This window comes from Bombina bombina, chromosome 7 (assembly GCF_027579735.1).
Source record: "Bombina bombina isolate aBomBom1 chromosome 7, aBomBom1.pri, whole genome shotgun sequence".
NCBI classification, from domain to species: Eukaryota; Metazoa; Chordata; class Amphibia; order Anura; family Bombinatoridae; genus Bombina; species Bombina bombina.
Window position 1 is genome coordinate 403,997,973 of NC_069505.1, and position 20,087 is coordinate 404,018,059.

The window sequence follows — 20,087 nt, forward strand, 5'->3', positions numbered from 1 at the left end:
TCCTGGTCCAGATTTAGCAAAAGGGACAGATCTGAGTAATCCCCGTTCCATTGACTGAGCATGCATAGTTGCAGCGGTCTGAGATGCAGGCACGCAAATGGCACTATGTCCATTGCCGCGACCATTAAGCCGATTACCTCCATGCACTGAGCTACTGATGGGCTTGGAAAGGAATGAAGGACACGGCAAGCATTGAGAATCTTTGATAACCTGGACTCCGTCAGGTAAATCTTCATCTCTACAGAATCTATAAGAGTCCCTAGAAAAGGAACCCTTGTGAGTGGTAACCGAGAACTCTTTTCCACGTTCACTTTCCACCCATGCGACCTCAGAAATGCTAGAACTATCTCTGTATGAGACTTTGCATTCTGAAAACTTGACGCTTGTATCAGAATGTCGTCTAGGTACGGAGCCACCGCTATGCCTCGTGGTCTTAGTACCGCCAGAAGTGAGCCCAGAACCTTCGTAAAAATTCTCGGGGCCGTGGCTAACCCGAAAGGAAGAGCCACAAACTGGTAATGCCTGTCTAGAAAGGCAAACCTTAGGTACCGATAATGATCTTTATGAATCCGTATATGAAGGTAAGCATCCTTTAAGTCCACCGTGGTCATATATTGACCCTCTTGGATCATGGGTAGGATGGTTCAAATGGTTTCCATCTTGAACGATGGTACCCTTAGGAATTTGTTTAAGATCTTTAAGTCCAAGATTGGTCTGAAGGTTCCCTCTTTTTTGGGAACCACAAATAGATTTGAGTAAAATCCTTGTCCCTGTTCCGATCGCGGAACTGAGTGGATCACTCCCATGATTAAGAGGTCTTGTACACATTGTAGAAATGCCTCTCTCTTTACTAGGTTTGTCGATAACCTCGAAAGATGGAACCTCCCTTGTGGAGGAGAGGTTTTGAAATCCAGAAGGTATCCCTGAGATATAATCTTTAACGTCCAGGGATCCTGCACATCTCTTGCCTAAGCCTGGGCAAAGAGAGAAAGTCTGCCCCCCACTAAATCCGTCTCCGGATAGGGGGCCCTGTCTTCATGCTGTCTTAGGGGCGGGAGTAGGCTTTCTGGCCTGCTTGCCCTTGTTCCATGACTGGTTGCTTTTCCAACCCTGTCTGTAACGAGCAGTAGTTTCTTCCTGTTTTGGAGCAGAGGAAGTCGATGCTGCTCCTGCCTTGAAGTTACGAAAGGCACGAAAATTAGACTGTTTGGCCTTTGGTTTGGCCCTGTCCTGAGGAAGGGCGTGGCCCTTACCTCCCGTAATGTCAGCAATAATTTCCTTCAAGCCGGGCCCGAATAAGGTCTGCCCTTTGAAAGGAATGTTAAGTAGCTTAGACTTGGAAGTTACATCCGCTGACCAGGATTTAAGCCAGAGCGCTCTGCGCGCCTGTATGGCGAATCCGGAATTTTTAGCCGTAAGTTTGGTTAGATGTACTACGGCATCTGAAACAAACGCATTAGCTTGCTTAAGGGTTCTAACTTTGCTCAAAGCCTCATCCAACGGCTCTGTGCGAATCGCCTCTTCCAGAGACTCAAACCAGAATGCCGCTGCAGCCGTGACAGGCGCAATGCATGCAAGAGGCTGCAATATAAAACCCTGTTGAACAAACATTTTCTTAAGATAACCCTCTAATTTTTTATCCATTGGATCTGAGAAAGCACAGCTATCCTCCACCGGGATAGTGGTACGCTTGGCTAACGTAGAAACTGCTCCCTCCACCTTAGGGACCGTCTGCCATAAGTCTCGTGTGGTGGCGTCTATAGGGAACATTTTTCTAAATATCGGGGGAGGGGAAAAAGGCACACCGGGTCTATCCGACTCCTTACTAATAATTTCTGTAAGTCTTTTTGGTATAGGAAAAACGTCAGTACACACCGGTACCGCATAGTATCTATCCAACCTACACAATTTCTCTGGAATTGCCACCGTGTCGCAATCATTCAGAGCCGCTAATACCTCCCCTAGTAACACACGGAGGTTCTCAAGCTTAAATTTAAAATTTGAAATTTCTGAATCCGGTCTCCCCGGATCAGAACCGTCACCGACAGAATGAAGCTCACCGTCCTCATGTTCTGCAAATTGTGACGCAGTATCAGACATGGCTCTCGTGTCATCAGCGCGCTCTGTCCTTAACCCAGAGTTATCGCGTTTACCCCTTAATTCGGGCATATTATATAATACTTCTTTCATAACATTAGCCATATCATGTAAAGTGATTTGTAAGGGCCTAGATGTACTTGGCGTCTCAATCCTACGCATCTCCCGAGCGGGAGACGCAGGTACTGACACGTGAGGAGAGTTAGGCGGCATAACTTCCCCCTCGTTGTCTGGTGATAGTTTCTTTATCGGTACAGATTGACTTTTATTCAAAGCAATATCAATACAATTGGTACACATCGTTCTATTGGGCTCCACATTGGCTTTTGAACATGATGAACAAACAGTTTCCTCTGAATCAGACATGTTTAAACAGACTTAGCAATGAAACTAGCAAGCTTGGAAATCACTTTCAATAAGTTTACAAGCAATATAAAAAACGCTGCAGCGCTTCAAAAATACAGATATAATTAAACAATTCTTAACAAGAAGTGTATTATTAGCAGAGGATTGCACCCATTAGCAAAAGGATGATTAACCCCTCAATACCCAAAACGGATAAAACAGATATCAATTAAGATTTAACGCTTTTAATCACAGTCAGCACACTGTCACAGATCTGCTGTGACTGATTACCTCCCTCACAAATGAATTTTGCAGACCCCTGAGCTCTCTAGAGACGTCCTGGATCAAGGAGGAAGAAGCAGGAAGACTGTGCAAGAATTTTAACTGCACAACAAGGCGCTAAAACAAGGTCCCTCCCACTCCTATCACAACAGTGGGAGCCCTGATATAACGGTTTCCATGCAGAAAAATATGTTAGCCATGTGGAAAAAAATCATGCCCAAAGCGATTTATCACCAAAGTACCTCACAAAAACGAATAACATGCCAGTAAACGTTTTATTAAAAAAACAACATTTTCCAATGTCATGCAAAGCTATCACTAAGCCTGCTACCAGTCGCTACCACTGCAGATAAGGCTTAAGTATTATTTCAGTTTTAACAGTATTTTCTCAGTCAAATTCTAGTCCCTAGAAAATAACTAGACTGCGCATACATTTATCAGCTTGATACCAGTTGCCACTACTGCATTTAAGGCTGTACTTACATCATACGGTAACAGCAGTATTTTCTTAGTCAATTCCATTCCCAGAAAATAAAGTACTGCACATACCTCATTTGCGGAGGACCCCGCATGCTATTCCCAGTTTCTGAAGTTACCCCACTCCTCAGAATGTCGAGAACAGCCAGTGGATCTTAGTTACGCCTGCTAAGATCATAGAAAAAAAATGCAGGCAGTTTCTTCTTCCAAATACTGCCTGAGATAGAAAAACAGCACACTCCGGTGCCATTTAAAATAAACTTTTGATTGAAGAATAGTTAAGTAAAAACTCCAGCTCCTCTCGCGACCTCCTTCTTTGTTGAGGGTTGCAAGAGAATGACTGGATATGACATGTGAGGGGAGGAGCTATATAGCAGCTCTGCTTGGGTGATCCTCTTGCAACTTCCTGTTGGGAAGGAGAATATATCCCATAAGTAATGGATGACCCGTGGACTGAAAACACTTAAGAGAAATACCCTCTGCACCTCACCACAGCTCTGCTGTGGCGCCTACCTGCCCCCAGTGTACTTCGAAACAAGTTTCCAACCCTTCAGACCAGCTACACAGTCCAGGAGCCTTCCGAGTTACTGCTTGCTGCTGCTTAGCTTGAAGGAAGTGTGCATCTGAGCGTGCAAAACTAAGCTCCGCCCCTTAAGGTCAAAGTCAGAGTAGGCCCAAACAAAACCACATGGAAGTGCGGTTTTGCACCAGAGTAAAAGTATACACAGAATTACAACCCTCAAACATAAAACAAACAAGTTTTAAATGCCAAAAAAAAAAAAAAACGTAACACATCGTTTTTAACATTGTCTCCCATGTCACATAATGCCCAAATATCAACTAAAGAACAATATAATATAGGGACTCTAGTAATATCCCTCTTATAATAGGATTTACTGCTTACCCCATTCCCATATAGGGAAATAATGCCAGCCAGTTCTGATACACCAAGTCTCCTCAGAAAAAAAGGCTGCACATACCTTAATGCTGCTTGTAGCATGAAACCGGTCTCCACACTGAAGATGTCTCATGGTTACCTTCAGAAGTCTTTGTGGGAACCAGCGTGGATCTTAGTTACAAATGCTAAGATCATCAACCTCAGGGCAGAAATCTTCTTCCATATCCCCCTGAGGAAAATAGTATGCACCGGTACCATTTAAAATAAAAAAACCTTGATTGAAGAAACTAAAACTTACACTTCACTTTACCATGTCTTCCTAGTATAACACAGGCAAAGAGAATGGCTAGAGGTGGAGGGGAAGGGCTATATATACAGCTCTGCTGTGGTGCTCTTTGCCACTTCCTGTTAGCAGGAGGTTAATATCCCACAAGGATGAAATCCGTGGACTCGTCATATCTTTGTAAAAGAAAAGAACAGAGTAACCAACTCTGGCTTATTTCAAAGGGGAAGCAAAATGTTAAAATAAAAGCAAGGACTGCCTCTCCGCCTTTTAAATGGTTAAAAGCCACCACTACTCTTACTGAAGAGATTGACGTGGACACAGCTAAAACCCCAATCCTTGCTTGCAGGGAAAAGTACCCATAAAAGGATTATAATCTTCAGGCACCAACTTCGCACAACCTTTGACAGAGGCAAAGAGAATGACTGCGGATTATGGGTAAGGGAAGTTACACTTAACAGCTTTGCTGGGGTGCTCTCTGCCTCTTCCAGGAGTTGAATATTCCACTAGTAATTGGAATGACGTTGTGGACTCCATGTCCTAGGAAAGAAAGTAAGTTATAGCCAGGGGCATATTATGGCCTAGGCCAACAAGGCCGATGCCTAGCGCAGCAGATTTGAGAGGGGCAGCATATCTGCCCTATCCTCTCTTTAAAAGCCAGCACACAGTACAGTGAGCAATAAAGTGCAGGCATTTACAGAGAAGACAAGGCACGTGCGCTGATAAAGGGCGCTCTTCACAGACAGTGCTCCTTTAAACCGTTGCCCGGGGATATGCTTACAACCCGAGGCTGGAGGAGAAGACCTTGTGCTGATATGCTGCCTCCCCTTGTCAGCTGTGGTGGATCTGCGAGCGCAGTGCTTATTGCAGGTCTTAGTAACTAACAGACTGGATGCGTCTGTGCACTGCTTAGATCAGCTTGTGATGTCTAATCATAAACTCTCAGCGCTAATGTATGTTAGCTACTAATAGCTAGCTTTCTCTGCATTCATGTGATGTCTAATCATAAACTCTCAGTGCTAATGTATGTTAGCTACTAATAGCTAGCTTTCTCTGCATTCATGTGATGTCTTATCATAAACTCTCAGCGCTAATGTATGTTAGCTACTAATAGCTAGCTTTCTCTGCATTCATGTGATGTCATATCATAAACTCTCAGCGCTAATGTATGTTAGTTACTAATAGCTAGCTCTCTCTGCATTCATGTGATGTCTAATCATAAACTCTCAGCGCTAATGTATGTTAGCTACTAATAGCTAGCTTTCTCTGCATTCATGAACCCATGGAGTAAAAAGTAAATGGAGACTTAAAAAGTTTAATTACTTGAATGATGGTAATTACTGTATGTTGTTGCATGTGAAGGGCAGTGATTGTTTCAAAGTGTATTCTTCTTTTCCTCCCTTCTTTCTCCTTTCCCTTTCTCCCTCCCTTCCTTTCTCAACTACCTCCCTTATTTCTTTCACTCCTTTATTTCCCTCCCTTCTTTCCCGCCCCCCTTTTCTCTTCTCTCTCTCTTCTCCCTTTTCTCCCCTCCCCTTCTTTTCTCTCCCTTCTTTTAGGGAGAAAATGGTATGATATGCATGCAATTCAACCCACCTGTATGCAAGTGTTTTGCTAGCCATTTTCTTTTGAATTGTTATGAAAAAACAAACAAAAAAACATTTTACACACTGACCCAAAAAAATATTAAGGGGGAAAAAACATAATTTATGTAAGAACTTACCTGATAAATTCATTTCTTTCATATTAACAAGAGTCCATGAGCTAGTGACGTATGGGATATACATTCCTACCAGGAGGGGCAAAGTTTCCCAAACCTTAAAATGCCTATAAATACACCCCTCACCACACCCACAAATCAGTTTAACGAATAGCCAAGAAGTGGGGTGATAAGAAAAAAAGTGCGAAGCATATAAAATAAGGAATTGGAATAATTGTGCTTTATACAAAAAAATCATAACCACCACAAAAAAGGGTGGGCCTCATGGACTCTTGTTAATATGAAAGAAATGAATTTATCAGGTAAGTTCTTACATAAATTATGTTTTCTTTCATGTAATTAACAAGAGTCCATGAGCTAGTGACGTATGGGATAATGAATACCCAAGATGTGGATCTTTCCACACAAGAGTCACTAGAGAGGGAGGGATAAAATAAAGACAGCCAATTCCTGCTGAAAATAATCCACACCCAAAATAAAGTTTAATGAAAAACATAAGCAGAAGATTCAAACCGAAACCACTGCCTGAAGTACCTTTCTACCAAAAACTGCTTCAGAAGAAGAGAATACATCAAAATGGTAGAATTTAGTAAAAGTATGCAAAGAGGACCAAGTCGCTGCTTTGCAAATCTGATCAACTGAAGCTTCATTCCTAAACGCCCAGGAAGTAGAAACTGACCTAGTAGAATGAGCTGTAATCCTCTGAGGCGGAGTCTTACCCGATTTAACATAGGCAAGATGAATTAAAGATTTCAACCAGGATGCCAAAGAAGTGGCAGAAGCTTTCTGGCCTTTTCTAGAACCAGAAAAGATGACAAATAGACTAGAAGTCTTTCGGAAAGATTTAGTAGCTTCAACATAATATTTCAAAGCTCTAACAACATCCAAAGAATGTAACGATTTCTCCTTAGAATTCTTAGGATTAGGACATAATGAAGGAACCACGATTTCTCTACTAATGTTGTTGGAATTCACAACCTTAGGTAAAAATTCAAAAGAAGTTCGCAACACCGCCTTATCCTGATGAAAAATCAGAAAAGGAGACTCACAAGAAAGAGCAGATAATTCAGAAACTCTTCTGGCAGAAGAGATGGCCAAAAGGAACAAAACTTTCCAAGAAAGCAATTTAATGTCCAATGAATGCATAGGTTCAAACGGAGGAGCTTGAAGAGCTCCCAGAACCAAATTCAAACTCCATGGAGGAGAAATTGACTTAATGACAGGTTTTATACGAACCAAAGCTTGTACAAAACAATGAATATCAGGAAGAATAGCAATCTTTCTGTGAAAAAGAACAGAAAGAGCAGAGATTTGTCCTTTCAAGGAACTTGCGGACAAACCCTTATCTAAACCATCCTGAAGAAATTGTAATATTCTCGGAATTCTAAAAGAATACCAAGAAAAATGATGAGTAAGACACCAAGAAATATAAGTCTTCCAGACTCTATAATATATCTCTCTAGATACAGATTTACGAGCCTGTAACATAGTATCAATCACAGAGTCAGAGAAACCTCTTTGACTAAGAATCAAGCGTTCAATCTCCATACCTTTAAATTTAAGGATTTCAGATCCGGATGGAAAAAAGGACCTTGCGACAGAAGGTCTGGTCTTAACGGAAGAGTCCATGGTTGGCAAGATGCCATCCGGACAAGATCCGCATACCAAAACCTGTGAGGCCATGCCGGAGCTATTAGCAGAACAAACGAGCATTCCCTCAGAATCTTGGAGATTACTCTTGGAAGAAGAACTAGAGGCGGAAAGATATAGGCAGGATGATACTTCCAAGGAAGTGATAATGCATCCACTGCCTCCGCCTGAGGATCCCGGGATCTGGACAGATACCTGGGAAGTTTCTTGTTTAGATGAGAGGCCATCAGATCTATCTCTGAAAGCCCCCACATTTGAACAATCTGAAGAAATACTTCTGGGTGAAGAGACCATTCGCCCGGATGCAACGTTTGGCGACTGAGATAATCCGCTTCCCAATTGTCTACACCTGGGATATGAACCGCAGAGATTAGACAGGAGCTGGATTCCGCCCAAACCAAAATTCGAGATACTTCTTTCATAGCCAGAGGACTGTGAGTCCCTCCTTGATGATTGATGTATGCCACAGTTGTGACATTGTCTGTCTGAAAACAAATGAACGATTCTCTCTTCAGAAGAGGCCAAAACTGAAGAGCTCTGAAAATTGCACGGAGTTCCAAAATATTGATCGGTAATCTCACCTCCTGAGATTCCCAAACTCCCTGTGCCGTCAGAGATCCCCACACAGCTCCCCAACCTGTGAGACTTGCATCTGTTGAAATTACAGTCCAGGTCGGAAGAACAAAAGAAGCCCCCTGAATTAAACGATGGTGATCTGTCCACCACGTTAGAGAGTGTCGAACAATCGGTTTTAAAGATATTAATTGATATATCTTCGTGTAATCCCTGCACCATTGGTTCAGCATACAGAGCTGAAGAGGTCGCATGTGAAAACGAGCAAAGGGGATCGCGTCCGATGCAGCAGTCATAAGACCTAGAATTTCCATGCATAAGGCTACCGAAGGGAATGATTGAGACTGAAGGTTTCGACAAGCTGTAATCAATTTTAGACGTCTCTTGTCTGTTAAAGACAGAGTCATGGACACTGAATCTATCTGGAAACCCAGAAAGGTTACCCTTGTTTGAGGAATCAAAGAACTTTTTGGTAAATTGATCCTCCAACCATGATCTTGAAGAAACAACACAAGTCGATTCGTATGAGACTCTGCTAAATGTAAAGACTGAGCAAGTACCAAGATATCGTCCAAATAAGGAAATACCACAATACCCTGTTCTCTGATTACAGACAGAAGGGCACCGAGAATCTTTGTGAAAATTCTTGGAGCTGTAGCAAGGCCAAACGGTAGAGCCACAAATTGGTAATGCTTGTCTAGAAAAGAGAATCTCAGGAACTGAAAATGATCTGGATGAATCGGAATATGCAGATATGCATCCTGTAAATCTATTGTGGACATATAATTCCCTTGCTGAACAAAAGGCAATATAGTCCTTACAGTTACCATCTTGAACGTTGGTATCCTTACATAACGATTCAATAATTTTAGATACAGAACTGGTCTGAAGGAATTCTCCTTCTTTGGTACAATGAAGAGATTTGAATAAAACCCCATCCCCTGTTCCGGAACTGGAACTGGCATAATTACTCCAGCCAACTCTAGATCTGAAACACAATTCAGAAATGCTTGAGCTTTCACTGGATTTACTGGGACACGGGAAAGAAAAAATCTCTTTGCAGGAGGTCTCATCTTGAAACCAATTCTGTACCCTTCTGAAACAATGTTCTGAATCCAAAGATTGTGAACAGAATTGATCCAAATTTCTTTGAAAAAACGTAACCTGCCCCCTACCAGCTGAACTGGAATGAGGGCCGTACCTTCATGTGAACTTAGAAGCAGGCTTTGCCTTTCTAGCAGGCTTGGATTTATTCCAGACTGGAGATGGTTTCCAAACTGAAACTGCTCCTGAGGACGAAGGATCAGGCTTTTGTTCTTTGTTGAAACGAAAGGAACGAAAACGATTGTTAGCCCTGTTTTTACCTTTAGATTTTTTATCCTGTGGTAAAAAAGTTCCTTTCCCACCAGTAACAGTTGAAATAATAGAATCCAACTGAGAACCAAATAATTTGTTTCCCTGGAAAGAAATGGAAAGTAGAGTTGATTTAGAAGCCATATCAGCATTCCAAGTCTTAAGCCATAAAGCTCTTCTGGCTAAGATAGCTAGAGACATAAACCTAACATCAACTCTAATAATATCAAAAATGGCATCACAGATAAAATTATTAGCATGCTGGAGAAGAATAATAATATCATGAGAATCACGATTTGCTACTTGTTGCGCTAGGGTTTCCAACCAAAAAGTTGAAGCTGCAGCAACATCAGCCAATGATATAGCAGGTCTAAGAAGATTACCTGAACACAGATAAGCTTTTCTTAGAAAGGATTCAATTTTTCTATCTAAAGGATCCTTAAACGAGGTACCATCTGACGTAGGAATGGTAGTACGTTTAGCAAGGGTAGAAATAGCCCCATCAACTTTAGGGATTTTGTCCCAAAATTCTAACCTGTCAGGCGGAACAGGATATAATTGCTTAAAACGTTTAGAAGGAGTAAATGAATTACCCAATTTATCCCATTCTTTGGAAATCACTGCAGAAATAGCATTAGGAACAGGAAAAACTTCTGGAATAACCGCAGGAGCTTTAAAAACCTTATCCAAACGTATAGAATTAGTATCAAGAGGACTAGAATCCTCTATTTCTAAAGCAATTAGTACTTCTTTAAGTAAAGAGCGAATAAATTCCATCTTAAATAAATATGAAGATTTATCAGCATCAATCTCTGAGATAGAATCCTCTGAACCAGAAGAGTCCAAAGAATCAGAATGATGGTGTTCATTTAAAAATTCATCTGTAGAGAGAGAAGATTTAAAAGACTTTTTACGTTTACTAGAAGGAGAAATAACAGACAAAGCCTTCTTTATGGATTCAGAAACAAAATCTCTTATGTTATCAGGAACATTCTGCACCTTAGATGTTGAGGGAACTGCAACAGGCAATGGTACATTACTAAAGGAAATATTATCTGCTTTAACAAGTTTGTCATGACAATTATTACAAACAACAGCTGGAGGAATAGCTACCAAAAATTTACAGCAGATACACTTAGCTTTGGTAGATCCAGCAGGCAGTGATTTTCCTGTAGTATCTTCTGGCTCAGATGCAACGTGAGACATCTTGCAATATGTAAGAGAAAAAACAACATATAAAGCAAAATAGATCAAATTCCTTATAAGACAGTTTCAGGAATGGGAAAGAATGCCAAATATCAAGCTTCTAGCAACCAGAAGCAAATGAAAAATGAGACTGAAATAATGTGGAGACAAAAGCGACGCCCCAAATAAGACGCCCACATTATTTGGCGCCTAAATGCTTTTGGCGCCAAAAATGACGCCACATCCGGAACGCCGACATTTTTGGCGCAAAATAACGTCAAAAAATGACGTAACTTCCGGCGACACGTATGACGCCGGAAACGGAAAAGAATTTTTGCGCCAAAAAAGTCTGCGCCAAGAATGACGCAATAAAATGAAGCATTTTCAGCCCCCGCGAGCCTAACAGCCCACAGGGAAAAAAGTCAAATTGATAATTCAATGCATAATCCCAAATATGAAACTGACTGTCTGAAAATAAGGAAAGTTGAACATTCTGAGTCAAGGCAAATAAATGTTTGAATACATATATTTAGAACTTTATAAATAAAGTGCCCAACCATAGCTTAGAGTGTCACAGAAAATAAGACTTACTTAACCCATGACACTCATCTACATGTTTGTAGAAAGCCAAACCAGTACTGAAACGAAAATCAGTAGAGGTAATGGTAAATATAAGAGTATATCGTCGATCTGAAAAGGGAGGTAAGAGATGAATCTCTACGACCGATAACAGAGAACCTTATGAAATAGACCCCGTAGAAGGAGATCACTGCATTCAATAGGCAATACTCTCTTCACATCCCTCTGACATTCACTGCACGCTGAGAGGAAAACCGGGCTCCAACTTGCTGCGGAGCGCATATCAACGTAGAATCTAGCACAAACTTACTTCACCACCTCCCTTGGAGGCAAAGTTTGTAAAAACTGATTTGTGGGTGTGGTGAGGGGTGTATTTATAGGCATTTTAAGGTTTGGGAAACTTTGCCCCTCCTGGTAGGAATGTATATCCCATACGTCACTAGCTCATGGACTCTTGTTAATTACATGAAAGAAAAGGCCTAAAACCTTTGGGGGGGGGGGAATTTAGAGTGCCTCGGGCAGCACAAAACCTAAATATGCCACTGGTTATAGCGCATTTCATTACAACCGATGAATTAAACTCCAGCTAAAGTATCACTAACATAGTCCGGATCTGTTTTTAAAAAGGGGAGAGTTTACCATCACTTTAATATTAGGAGGGGCATAAAAATTTCCATTCTTTTCCATGAATTTTGTCGAAATGATACAGCCTTATCAAATGTGTGATTTTAAATAGCAGGGACTAAAACAAAGATCCTTTATTCCAGACACATTAGCTGACTACTGCATGACTTTTTACTTTAAGAAATTTTATTCACTAAATATATAAATTTTGTAATCTGACAAAAGAAAAAAAAAAAAAGAAAAAGGCATAGGTGTCTGGGGTATATATATTTAACAGACCTCTCCAGCGTCAACAATTCCTATGCTGCTCTATCAAGTTTATACATTAAAGCTCATATACTTCTCTGTTCTTTAGTGAATGGGACCAATATCACAAAAGATGAACTGAAAGGGACATGAAACCCATACATTTTCAGATAGAGTATTTAATTTTAAACAACTTTCCAATTTACTTTTATTATCAAATGTTTGTTTTCTCTTGATATCGTTTGCTGAAAATCAGTGAGGTAAGCTCAGGAGCGTGCGTGTGTCTGCCGCCCTATATGGCAGCACTTTTTCCTATCATGTAGTGCTCTAGACGTGCACATTACCTATCTAGGTATCTCTTGAACAAAGAATACATGACAAAAAAAGCAAATTTCATAATATAAGTAAATTGAAAAGTTGTTTAAAATTAAATACTCTATTCTAAATCATGAAACAAATATTTTGGGTTTCATGTCCCTTGGAGAGATCTGAGAAGGAACTTAGTGAACCTACCTTTAGCTTCATTCACAGCGTGTGACCTTTCTTTCTAAGGAAGCTAAACTGCACATAGCTGTAACTTTATTTTATATATGACCAATTCATACCATGACTTGCGGATCCAAGTTCTTTTTCTCCACCAGACTGGCCAGCTCATCGTAATAGAGAGCAGCTGCTTCCGGAATTTGTTCACTGCATGTACGTACTAACTCAAGCAGTGCTGTAACCTATGATCACCAATAAATAAATAAAAAAATAAAAAAGGAAATAAGACCCTGTATTTAATCTATAAAGTCGAGATGATGGCATAAATACGATTGCATATTTCTACAATATATAGTCCAAATAACGTGAAACTTACCTGTCTATAGATGTCTGTGCTGAGGGCATTTTCAGAATTTTTATTACCTGGTGTTTTTCTAAACGAAACAAAGAAAAAACAGAATTTATGTTTACCTGATAAATTACTTTCTCCAACGGTGTGTCCGGTCCACGGCGTCATCCTTACTTGTGGGATATTCTCTTCCCCAACAGGAAATGGCAAAGAGCCCAGCAAAGCTGGTCCCATGATCCCTCCTAGGCTCCGCCTACCCCAGTCATTCGACCGACGTAAAGGAGGAATATTTGCATAGGAGAAACCATATGATACCGTGGTGACTGTAGTTAAAGAAAATAAATTATCAGACCTGATTAAAAAACCAGGGCGGGCCGTGGACCGGACACACCGTTGGAGAAAGTAATTTATCAGGTAAACATAAATTCTGTTTTCTCCAACATAGGTGTGTCCGGTCCACGGCGTCATCCTTACTTGTGGGAACCAATACCAAAGCTTTAGGACACGGATGAAGGGAGGGAGCAAATCAGGTCACCTAAATGGAAGGCACCACGGTTTGCAAAACCTTTCTCCCAAAAATAGCCTCAGAAGAAGCAAAAGTATCAAACTTGTAAAATTTGGTAAAAGTGTGCAGTGAAGACCAAGTCGCTGCCCTACATATCTGATCAACAGAAGCCTCGTTCTTGAAGGCCCATGTGGAAGCCACAGCCCTAGTGGAATGAGCTGTGATTCTTTCAGGAGGCTGCCGTCCGGCAGTCTCATAAGCCAATCTGATGATGCTTTTAATCCAAAAAGAGAGAGAGGTAGAAGTTGCTTTTTGACCTCTCCTTTTACCAGAATAAACAACAAACAAGGAAGATGTTTGTCTAAAATCCTTTGTAGCATCTAAATAGAATTTTAGAGCGCGAACAACATCCAAATTGTGCAACAAACGTTCCTTCTTTGAAACTGGATTCGGACACAAAGAAGGCACGACTATCTCCTGGTTAATGTTTTTGTTAGAAACAACTTTCGGAAGAAAACCAGGTTTAGTACGTAAAACCACCTTATCTGCATGGAAAACCAGATAAGGAGGAGAACACTGCAGAGCAGATAATTCTGAAACTCTTCTAGCAGAAGAAATTGCAACCAAAAACAAAACTTTCCAAGATAATAACTTAATATCAACGGAATGCAAGGGTTCAAACGGAACCCCCTGAAGAACTGAAAGAACTAAGTTGAGACTCCAAGGAGGAGTCAAAGGTTTGTAAACAGGCTTGATTCTAACCAGAGCCTGAACAAAGGCTTGAACATCTGGCACAGCTGCCAGCTTTTTGTGAAGTAACACAGACAAGGCAGAAATCTGTCCCTTCAAGGAACTTGCCGATAATCCTTTCTCCAATCCTTCTTGAAGAAAGGATAGAATCTTAGGAATCTTTACCTTGTTCCAAGGGAATCCTTTAGATTCACACCAACAGATATATTTTTTCCATATTTTGTGGTAAATTTTTCTAGTTACAGGCTTTCTGGCCTGAACAAGAGTATCAATAACAGAATCTGAGAACCCTCGTTTTGATAAGATCAAGCGTTCAATCTCCAAGCAGTCAGCTGGAGTGAGACCAGATTCGGATGTTCGAACGGACCTTGAACAAGAAGGTCTCGTCTCAAAGGTAGCTTCCATGGTGGAGCCGATGACATATTCACCAGATCTGCATACCAAGTCCTGCGTGGCCACGCAGGAGCTATCAAGATCACCGACGCCCTCTCCTGATTGATCCTGGCTACCAGCCTGGGGATGAGAGGAAACGGCGGGAATACATAAGCTAGTTTGAAGGTCCAAGGTGCTACTAGTGCATCTACTAGAGTCGCCTTGGGATCCCTGGATCTGGACCCGTAGCAAGGAACCTTGAAGTTCTGACGAGAGGCCATCAGATCCATGTCTGGAATGCCCCACAATTGAGTAATTTGGGCAAAGATTTCCGGATGGAGTTCCCACTCCCCCGGATGTAATGTCTGACGACTCAGAAAATCCGCTTCCCAATTTTCCACTCCTGGAATGTGGATTGCAGACAGGTGGCAGGAGTGAGTCTCCGCCCATTGAATGATTTTGGTCACTTCTTCCATCGCCAGGGAACTCCTTGTTCCCCCCTGATGGTTGATGTACGCAACAGTCGTCAAGTTGTCTGATTGAAACCGTATGAACTTGGCCTTTGCTAGCTGAGGCCAAGCCTTGAGAGCATTGAATATCGCTCTCAGTTCCAGAATATTTATCGGTAGAAGAGATTCTTCCCGAGACCAAAGACCCTGAGCTTTCAGGGGTCCCCAGACCGCGCCCCAGCCCATCAGACTGGCGTCGGTCGTGACAATGACCCACTCTGGTCTGCGGAAGGTCATCCCTTGTGACAGGTTGTCCAGGGACAGCCACCAACGGAGTGAGTCTCTGGTCCTCTGATTTACTTGAATCGTCGGAGACAAGTCTGTATAGTCCCCATTCCACTGACTGAGCATGCACAGTTGTAATGGTCTTAGATGAATGCGCGCAAAAGGAACTATGTCCATTGCCGCTACCATCAAACCTATTACTTCCATGCACTGCGCTATGGAAGGAAGAGGAACGGAATGAAGTGTTTGACAAGAGTTTAGAAGTTTTGTTTTTCTGGCCTCTGTCAGAAAAATCCTCATTTCTAAGGAGTCTATTATTGTTCCCAAGAAGGGAACCCTTGTTGACGGAGATAGAGAACTCTTTTCTACGTTCACTTTCCATCCGTGAGATCTGAGAAAGGCCAGGACTATGTCCGTGAGAGCCTTTGCTTGAGGAAGGGACGACGCTTGAATCAGAATGTCGTCCAAGTAAGGTACTACTGCAATGCCCCTTGGTCTTAGTACCGCTAGAAGGGACCCTAGTACCTTTGTGAAAATCCTTGGAGCAGTGGCTAATCCGAAAGGAAGTGCCACGAACTGGTAATGCTTGTCCAGGAATGCGAACCTTAGGAACCGATGATGTTCCTTGTGGATAGGAATATGTAGATACGCATCCTTTAAATCCACCGTGGTCATGAATTGACCTTCCTGGATGGAAGGAAGAATTGTTCGAATAGTTTCCATTTTGAACGATGGAACCTTGAGAAACTTGTTTAGGATCTTGAGATCCAAGATTGGTCTGAACGTTCCCTCTTTTTTGGGAACTACGAACAGATTGGAGTAGAACCCCATCCCTTGTTCTCCTAATGGAACAGGATGAATCACTCCCATTTTTAACAGGTCTTCTACACAATGTAAGAATGCCTGTCTCTTTATGTGGTCTGAAGACAATTGAGACCTGTGGAACCTCCCCCTTGGGGGAGGCCCCTTGAATTCCAGAAGATAACCTTGGGAGACTATTTCTAGTGCCCAAGGATCCAGAACATCTCTTGCCCAAGCCTGAGCGAAGAGAGAGAGTCTGCCCCCCACCAGATCCGGTCCCGGATCGGGGGCCAACATTTCATGCTGTCTTGGTAGCAGTGGCAGGCTTCTTGGCCTGCTTTCCCTTGTTCCAGCCTTGCATTGGTCTCCAGGCTGGCTTGGCTTGAGAAGTATTACCCTCTTGCTTAGAGGACGTAGCACTTGGGGCTGGTCCGTTTCTACGAAAGGGACGAAAATTAGGTTTATTTTTGGCCTTGAAAGACCTATCCTGAGGAAGGGCGTGGCCCTTACCCCCAGTGATATCAGAGATAATCTCTTTCAAGTCAGGGCCAAACAGCGTTTTCCCCTTGAAAGGAATGTTAAGCAATTTGTTCTTGGAAGACGCATCCGCTGACCAAGATTTCAACCAAAGCGCTCTGCGCGCCACAATAGCAAACCCAGAATTTTTCGCCGCTAACCTAGCCAATTGCAAAGTGGCGTCTAGGGTGAAAGAATTAGCCAATTTGAGAGCACGGATTCTGTCCATAATCTCCTCATAAGGAGGAGAATCACTATCGATCGCCTTTTCTAGCTCATCGAACCAGAAACACGCGGCTGTAGTGACAGGGACAATGCATGAAATTGGTTGTAGAAGGTAACCTTGCTGAACAAACATCTTTTTAAGCAAACCTAATTTTTTATCCATAGGATCTTTAAAAGCACAACTATCTTCTATGGGTATAGTGGTGCGTTTGTTTAAAGTAGAAACCGCCCCCTCGACCTTGGGGACTGTCTGCCATAAGTCCTTTCTGGGGTCGACCATGGGAAACAATTTTTTAAATATGGGGGGAGGGACGAAAGGTATACCGGGCCTTTCCCATTCTTTATTTACAATGTCCGCCACCCGCTTGGGTATAGGAAAAGCTTCTGGGGGCCCCGGGACCTCTAGGAACTTGTCCATTTTACATAGTTTCTCTGGGATGATCAAATTCTCACAATCATCCAGAGTGGATAACACCTCCTTAAGCAGAGCGCGAAGATGTTCCAACTTAAATTTAAATGTAATCACATCGGGTTCAGCTTGTTGAGAAATTTTCCCTGAATCTGAAATTTCTCCCTCAGACAAAACCTCCCTGGCCCCCTCAGACTGGTGTAGGGGCATATCAGAACCATTATCCTCAGCGTCCTCATGCTCTTCAGTATCTAAAACAGAGCAGTCGCGCTTACGCTGATAAGTGGGCATTTTGGCTAAAATGTTTTTGATAGAATTATCCATTACAGCCGTTAATTGTTGCATAGTAAGGAGTATTGGCGCGCTAGATGTACTAGGGGCCTCCTGAGTGGGCAAGACTGGTGTAGACGAAGGAGGGAATGATGCAGTACCATGCTTACTCCCCTCACTTGAGGAATCATCTTGGGCATCATTTTCAGTGTCACATAAATCACATCTATTTAAATGAGAAGGAACCTTGGCTTCCCCACATTCAGAACACAGTCTATCTGGTAGTTCAGACATGTTAAACAGGCATAAACTTGATAAAGTACAAAAAACGTTTTAAAATAAAACCGTTACTGTCACTTTAAATTTTAAACTGAACACACTTTATTACTGCAATTGCGAAAAAGTATGAAGGAATTGTTCAAAATTCACCAAAATTTCACCACAGTGTCTTAAAGCCTTAAAAGTATTGCACACCAAATTTGGAAGCTTTAACCCTTAAAATAACGGAACCGGAGCCGTTTTTATCTTTAACCCCTTTACAGTCCCTGGTATCTGCTTTGCTGAGACCCAACCAAGCCCAAAGGGGAATACGATACCAAATGACGCCTTCAGAAAGTCTTTTTTATGTATCAGAGCTCCTCACACATGCGACTGCATGTCATGCTTCTCAAAAACAAGTGCGCAATACCGGCGCGAAAATGAGGCTCTGCCTATGATTAGGGAAAGCCCCTAGAGAAAAAGGTGTCTAAAACAGTGCCTGCCGATATTATTTTACAAAAATACCCATATTAAATGATTCCTCAAGGCTAAATATGTTATATATGAATCGATTTAGCCCAGAAAATGTCTACAGTCTTAACAAGCCCTTGTGAAGCCCTTATTTACTCTGTAATAAAAATGGCTTACCGGATCCCATAGGGAAAATGACAGCTTCCAGCATTACATCGTCTTGTTAGAATGTGTCATACCTCAAGCAGCAAAAGTCTGCTCACTGTTCCCCCAACTGAAGTTAATTCCTCTCAACAGTCCTGTGTGGAACAGCCATCGATTTTAGTAACGGTTGCTAAAATCATTTTCCTCTTACAAACAGAAATCTTCATCTCTTTTCTGTTTCAGAGTAAATAGTACATACCAGCACTATTTTAAAATAACAAACTCTTGATTGAATAATAAAAACTACAGTTAAACACTAAAAAACTCTAAGCCATCTCCGTGGAGATGTTGCCTGTACAACGGCAAAGAGAATGACTGGGGTAGGCGGAGCCTAGGAGGGATCATGTGACCAGCTTTGCTGGGCTCTTTGCCATTTCCTGTTGGGGAAGAGAATATCCCACAAGTAAGGATGACGCCGTGGACCGGACACACCTATGTTGGAGAAAATATTTTGCAATTAAAAGTTACTCAAAGTTTTCGCTTGCTTCTGCTATAATCTGTGATGCAGTATCAAAAATTGACCAAACACTGAATTTTATAAAGCACAAAAAATATTTCTGTCATTGAAAATATATGGTGTGTTTTCTTTATTGCATAATTGGTTTTAAAATGTAATTTTGCATGGTAGCCTAAGAGGCAAGAAATTGAGTATATTCAAATAAAGAATTCATGGATTATCAGTGAGTCAGTCTTCATTAGGCATGTGAATATATTTCCCTAACGAATGCTGAATATGGCTGCAGTCTGAGGCATTCAGCTGTTTCCACTGCAGGATTTATTAAGCAAATATCCAGCTTGTAGAAGTGTGTGTGATGCACTTCTTTCCTAATAAATCAGGCAGCAGAAGGAGCCGAATGCCTCAGGATGCAGCCATATATAGAATTCGGTTCCCTAACTAATAATAAATTGCCGAATACTTGCACATGCCTATACTTTATGATTAACATCCATACTCAGCTAAGCAATCCTCAACTCCTTATCTGTTAGCATTCCCTGAGGACAAACCTTTAAACCATGGTTTTAAAGGGACAGTCAAGTTAAAATTAAAAAGACATTAAACCCAAATTTTTTCTTTCATGATTCAGATAGAGAATACAATTTTAAACAACATTGCAGACGCCATCAGATCCAACTCTGGCATCCCCCATTTGAGGGTTAGCCTAAAAAACACCTCCTGATGGAGAGCCTACTCCCCGGGGTGGAATGTCTGTCTGCTCAGGAAATCCGCTTACCAGTTGTCCACACCTGGAATGTGGATGACAGAGAGACAGCAATTGTGTGCTTCCGCCCACTGAATAATCCGAGCCACCTCCTTCGTGGCTAAGGAACTCAGAGTTCCTCCCTGGTAGTTGACGTAAGCCACTGAGGTGATATTGTCCGACTGGAACTTGATAAACTGGGCTAAGGACAACTGGGGCCAAGCCATCA

At 41.8% G+C, this 20,087-nt stretch overlaps 1 protein-coding gene across 1 annotated transcript in view; it reads right to left on the reverse strand.

Moving 5' to 3' along the window:
* The window catches only part of FANCD2 (FA complementation group D2), a gene marked incomplete in the record, with an annotated part of 1,113,076 nt that overhangs the window by 558,048 nt on the left and 534,941 nt on the right, over positions 1-20,087 (reverse strand). Inside the window, 2 exon segments of the mRNA XM_053689418.1 lie at positions 12,918-13,037; positions 13,172-13,229. Coding sequence (XP_053545393.1) covers positions 12,918-13,037; positions 13,172-13,229 — 178 coding nt within the window.